General features: G+C 42.2%; 1 protein-coding gene across 1 annotated transcript; it reads left to right on the top strand.

Annotated features, from left to right (window-relative positions):
• The first annotated feature begins 2,531 nt into the window (after positions 1-2,531).
• On the top strand, positions 2,532-2,975 carry uts1 (urotensin 1). Its single transcript, XM_053418199.1, has one exon. The coding sequence runs from the start codon at positions 2,532-2,534 to the stop codon at positions 2,973-2,975; it is 444 nt and encodes a 147-aa protein (XP_053274174.1).
• Positions 2,976-5,817: the final 2,842 nt, after the last annotated feature.

The following is a 5,817-nucleotide window of genomic DNA, read 5'->3' as shown; positions in this document are numbered from 1 at the left end:
TGTTAAGTTGCAGATGAATACCACCCAAAAACACCCAATGTCTATATGGCAGCAAGTTAGCCTAGCTTAGCAGGCTAACTTACTACATTTAATGAGCCATGCTAACAGATTCCCCCTGTTCCCAGTCTTTGTGCTAAGCTAAGCAAACCAGCCGAGCACAGACATTGAGTGATATCAATCAAAACAAATTCCCCCAAATGTTTCAATGCTCATTTAACTCAAGAATATGAAATGATTTTTTATCACAAAAAAAACACAAAATAGACACTGAAAGTATAAATAATTAATTTATGAATATTAGGTTACGCCTTGTTAACGGTTTTTAATATGAAATTAAAGTTCATTGGTGTTTGACCTCGCTCACTTTTATAGCCAACTTAGCTTTGGATGTTTTTTTGTTTGGACGGATGTGGAGGCTGGCGACCAAATTAACTACACACACACACACCCACACACACACACAGACACACACACACACACACACACACACACACGTACACACTCTTCAGGGAACAGTAAACAGAACCGTCTGACGGATCCAGTGAAAATCTGCCAAACAGCCTCTTCCCCCTCTGTGTGATATGAAACATTTTAGTTTCAGCACTGAGACTCTCAGTATTTTTAAATATCAGGTGATTAAATGATTATAAACTTAATCGTCTTCCCCAGTTTTACCTGAACATGAAGCACGATGCAGCTGAACTGGTTCCTGATGGTCGAGTTGTGTCAGTTTCTCAGTTTCTAACCCTTATGTGTTACGATATTTTTAAAGCGAGTGGGAAATTTCTTATGTAGAATAATCTTCACAAATCGTATCTGGTCTGTGTGAATTTACAGTAAAGGCAAAGAGCCTGAGACTTAATGATGGTGACTGAAGTTTAAACTGTCACTTTAAGGTTTTATAGCTTATATATATTCCTGTATTATTTATATATAACCAAACAGCTGCTTCAGCACCAGGGACAGCTCCCAGAGGAATCGCCTCATTCAGACCGGAGAGAAAAGTTTCTGATGTTTCATCGTCGTTTAATTTATATTCAGAAATGATGGAACTTGATATTTGTCTCGAAAAATAAAGAGAGAAATCAACTCAAGTTAATGTGAAAAGAAAAAACTGACTTTCTCCTCTTTTCCCGGAAGAAGAAGAAGAAGAAGAAGAAGAAGAAGAAGAAAATGATTAAAGCTACATCCCTTTATCCTCCTCTTCCCTCATCCTCATTCTCTCCTCCCTCATCCCTTCATCCTCCTCTCCTCATCCCTACTCTCATCCCTTCATCCTCCTACCCTCATCCCCTCATCCTTACTCCCTCATTCTCTCCTCCTTCATCCCTTCATTGTCTCTTCCCTCATCCCGTCATCCTCTTCCCCTAATCCCCTCATTCTCTCCTCCTTCATCCCTTCATTGTCTCTTCCCTCATCCCTTCATCCTCCTCCCCTCCTCCCCTCATCCTCATTCTCTCCTCTTTCATCCCTTCATTCTCTCTTCCCTCATCCGTCATCCTCTTCCCCTAATCCCCTCATTCTCATTCCCTCATGCTCTCCTCTTTCATCCCTTCATTCTCTCTTCCCTCATCCCCTCATCCTCATTCCCTCATTCTCTCCTCCCTCATCCCGTCATTCTCCTCTCCTTATCCCTTCCCTCATCCCTTCATCCTCCATCTTCCATCCCTCATCCCTTCATCCAGGAAGGTTTCAACGCCTTCTGTATCTTCCTCTTGTTTCCCTGAGAGCTGCCTCATCCCTGATGGATGGATGGACTGACTGATGGATGGATGGACTGACTGATGGATGGATGGATGGATGGACTGATTCATTCCCTCATTGACTCCGTGTCACTCGTCCACTTTGCAAACCGCTGTCTGGGCTACGGGCTGTGACGTCAGAGGCACAGACTGGACGTATAAAACGCTGCGTCCTCTCTCTGCGCTGCGCACTGGGACCGAACACTCACCTGGAATCCGAAGTTTCAGCTGCAGCATCTGGACGGAACAACGTGAGTATCACACTTTGTGTTTCAGTTGTTCGAGTTTAGTCACTTTGTGTCGTTCTGCGGGTTCTCTGTTCTCAATGTGAAATCCAAGTTACCCAGGAAAGTGAAATTTAAGACGCATGTGTGATAAGATCAGGATTTTAGTGACTGTGGTGAAAATCCAGAGGGATTTTTGACTTGACTGTGAAATGCTTCGTTCATTCAACCTTAATTCTAACTCTGGAATTCATTTTTACTTTTTACATTTCTAGACACAGATAAGAAACTGTCAAATCTGGAAACAGCTAAAGCAAAACTAAGAAGGCTTCGGGAGTAAAGACAGTTCAAAGTTATAGAGTTTAGATTATAGAGTGTAAGGTAAAGCAAATAACAACTGGACGGAAAATAATGTGAAACTTAAAATCCCCTAAAGATGAAATTACAATAACTTCTCTCAGGTTTCAGTCTGAGAAGCTGCAGCTGAGCAACAACCAGGTCTGATATGACTTTGATCATTTCATCAACATTCCTCTAATGACGAGTCGTATTTAAATTCCAGGACATGAAGCCGGCCTCCCTGCTCCTGCTCCTCTCCTCCGTCCTCCTCTCATCACACCTCCTCCCCGCCGCCGGCAGACCGCGCTCCCCCCCCGGCTGGCTGGATGGCAGCGAGCGGCTCCAGACGCAGCGACTGGACGAGGAGCTGCTCCGAGCGGCCGCCGCCGGGGACAGCGCCGCCTCGGACCTGCTGGGCGACAACATCCTGAGGTTTCTCCGGAGGAAGAACCCGGAGCATCTCCACCAGCTGCCCGCTGAAGAAGAGGAGGCGGGAGACGAGGAGGCGCTGAGGAGCGCGGTGCAGCTGCTGAAGCGCAGCGAGGACCCGCCGATGTCCATCGACCTGACCTTCCACATGCTGAGGAATATGATCCACATGGCGAAGATGGAGGGCGAGAGGGAGCAGGCTCAGATCAACCGCAACTTGCTCGACGAGGTCGGGAAGTAAAAGTCCACCGCTGACATTAGTGTGTGTTCGCGCGCCTGCCTTCCTCTCCGTGCCATTTTACGCACAGGTGGTGCCAAATTACGCACCACAGCATATGCGAGTAAAGTGTAAAACCTTAGGTGTTGTATAAGAACTTTGTTGGAGAATATGGGAACGGACTTCTCAGACACCCCCCTTCCCTCTCTCACACCCCCTGGCCTCACCCTTCCCTTTACCCATCAACCCCCCCCCCCCTTCCCCTCCACACTGCTGGACTCCTGGTGGACAAAAGGAATCATCACTGGTTTTCACATTCTCTCATGATTGACTTCTACACCTCTGTATCATGTCTGTGCCCAATCAGGTAACCCTCGTGGTTCATGTGAGTGTTTCTACACAGGAAGGTTTAACTAAAGTATCAACACTGACAAGTCATTTGCATTTGAATTAATCACCGGGTTAAATTAAAGTTTGACATTTGATTAAACTGGAGCAGAACCCATTTCTCGTCGGTGTGCCGTGTGACCCTGGTGTTAATTAGGATGGTGATATTTACCCTCGGTGATGAAATCTGTGTGAATAATGAGAGTTACATTATGGATCATGTAATTACTGAAACCCTCCATGAGATTAGACCCAGACAAGAACCTCAACTCACTGACACTGTCCCTGATGAATTAAACAAGGCTGAACTCTGACCTTTTAAAATAAGGTTTTTCTTATAAATTAATAAAGACAAATCTCATCACTGCAGATTCAGACCACAAACTAATCAGATTATGTGTAATTAGTGAAAACTCTGGTGTGTTTCGAGCCTAAATTGAACTTTCTTGTGCTGAGGAGACTTTAAAAAACACGTCTGTTGAGTGTAACTTGGTTGTTGACGTCATTGCTCCAGGATCTAATGTCACAAACCTCTCGTTTTGTCCTCTGAGGCTGAAGAACTCCTCTGTCCGACTCCATCAGCTTCCCTTTGTCCTCTGTGTGTGTCCCCCATGTGGAGCAGCATCACCTGTTCTGTAACAACTGTCGCATGCAAACCTACATGTAAAAAAAACTACAAAAACAGCTTGACTTGATGTGAACGCTCGTGTCTGACTCCGATCACCTTCTCTCTGTTTTAGCAAATGAAAAGAATAAAATCTGCTTTTTTGCCATTTATATTTTATAATAAAAAAGGTTGGAGTAAAAGAAAAACGTTCCTGTTTGATTCTGTGATGAATATGTTTTAACTTTGAGATTATGAAATACATCCTCTTGTGTGTGTCCTCTAATGTTGTTCTGTTTGTAACAAGATGAGAGCGACAACTTAGTTATGAGGACGTATCGCGACAAGCGGCTGAACCCTGATATTTTGGTGATATATCGATTTCTGTAGAACAAACATCAGATAAAATTTCCCACATCCATGGAAGAAATTTAAATTGAATCTGAATCTGGAGCAAATCAAAGCAGCTCAGTGGTTTCACCTGTTTTTGGATTATTGGGTGTTTCCACGTCTCCAAACGTTCTGATTCCAGTTAGTCGGTGAACTTTTACTCTGCTGCGACACTTTGTATTAAAAACAAGGAGCAGCGTCAAAACATGAGCTGAGATTTTATTCAGTTAAATGTTTTGCTTGTGATTCAGAATGAAAATGACCTTTAACTTTTAATTCTCATCAAAATGTCACAATGTGAAAAAATCCGGATCAGCACCAAAATCTAACGAGTCCTTTTTCAACTCATACGAAATCTCTAAAAGCATTTTCGTGGAAATCTGTCTGGCAGTGTTTGTGTCATCCGGCGAATAAACATACAAACAAACAAACAAACCTTTGGACAGTGGCCGGCTAGCAGTTCCCCCCTTTTTCCAGTCTTTGTGCTAAGCTAAGCTAACCAGCGAAGTACAGGACATGAGTGATAATCTTCTTATCTGATTTCTTGACGAGGACTGAAAATATCTCAAAATATCATGTAAGTCGATTCGGTAGTTTTTGATTAATCCTGTAAACTGAGGTAACGATGGAATTAATCTAAACAAATCCAAGTTAATGAATTCCTCTGAGAGTCGGTTGAGTTTTCTCGCTGCATCGTTTGTGACGATCAGAAACGATGGAAGTCAAATTTCAAAGTGAAGAAACGCTCTCTGAGTTTCTGACTCAGTCTGAACTGTGGGTGTGATTCCTCGTCCTCTGCTCATTGTGTTTCTACACTCGACTCCACATCACGGAGATCACAGCCGGACGTGTGTCATCGAACTCCAAACTTTGTTCATCTGGAAAACTCACGGACGAGAGCTGAGAGGAGGAAAAGAACATGAACCAACGAGAGCTCGGAGGTTTGTGAAGCAGCAAAACGCTTTAGTCACATTCATTTATTTGTTTATTATGGGATAGGGAAAGTGTTAATTCATCAACAGATACATATCTGAATAAACCAGAGTTCAGCTAAATTAACTTGTCTTTAGTTTATATTTGAGAGGGATATTCCACTTATAAAATTCTAATGTTGATTCAGCAGAAAGCAGAGAAAACAGCTGCTGTATATAAATCATAAAGTTTAATATTAGAGTCTATTAACAGATGAGTATTCACAAAGTCCACAAACTACGTGAAAACACAATACATATATTTATTATCGTCAAACTAATATTTTTCAAATGTTACAAAGCTTTAAATAAAATGCAATCAATGTCAATAAATAAGCAAAAATCTACAAACAAACACACCAGTGAATAAATAAATCACTATTTTCTTGTTTGTCAGATTCCATCGTTTGTGTTTATACACAAAAAGGACTTTTTAGATTTGAAGTTGTTTCTGATATAAACATTTTATTATGATTATTTGAAAAAACGTATCATTATGATTATTTGAATAAAC

Source organism: Pleuronectes platessa, unplaced genomic scaffold, assembly GCF_947347685.1.
Source record: "Pleuronectes platessa unplaced genomic scaffold, fPlePla1.1 scaffold_398, whole genome shotgun sequence".
NCBI classification, from domain to species: domain Eukaryota; kingdom Metazoa; phylum Chordata; class Actinopteri; order Pleuronectiformes; family Pleuronectidae; genus Pleuronectes; species Pleuronectes platessa.
The sequence above is the reverse complement of the archived record's forward strand: the minus strand, read 5'-3'. Positions and strand labels throughout refer to the sequence as shown.

Coding starts and splice junctions, on each gene's coding strand:
- uts1 (XM_053418199.1), top strand. CDS start 2,532: ATGAAGCCGGCCTCCCTGCTCCTGCTCCTCTCCTCCGTCCTCCTCTCA.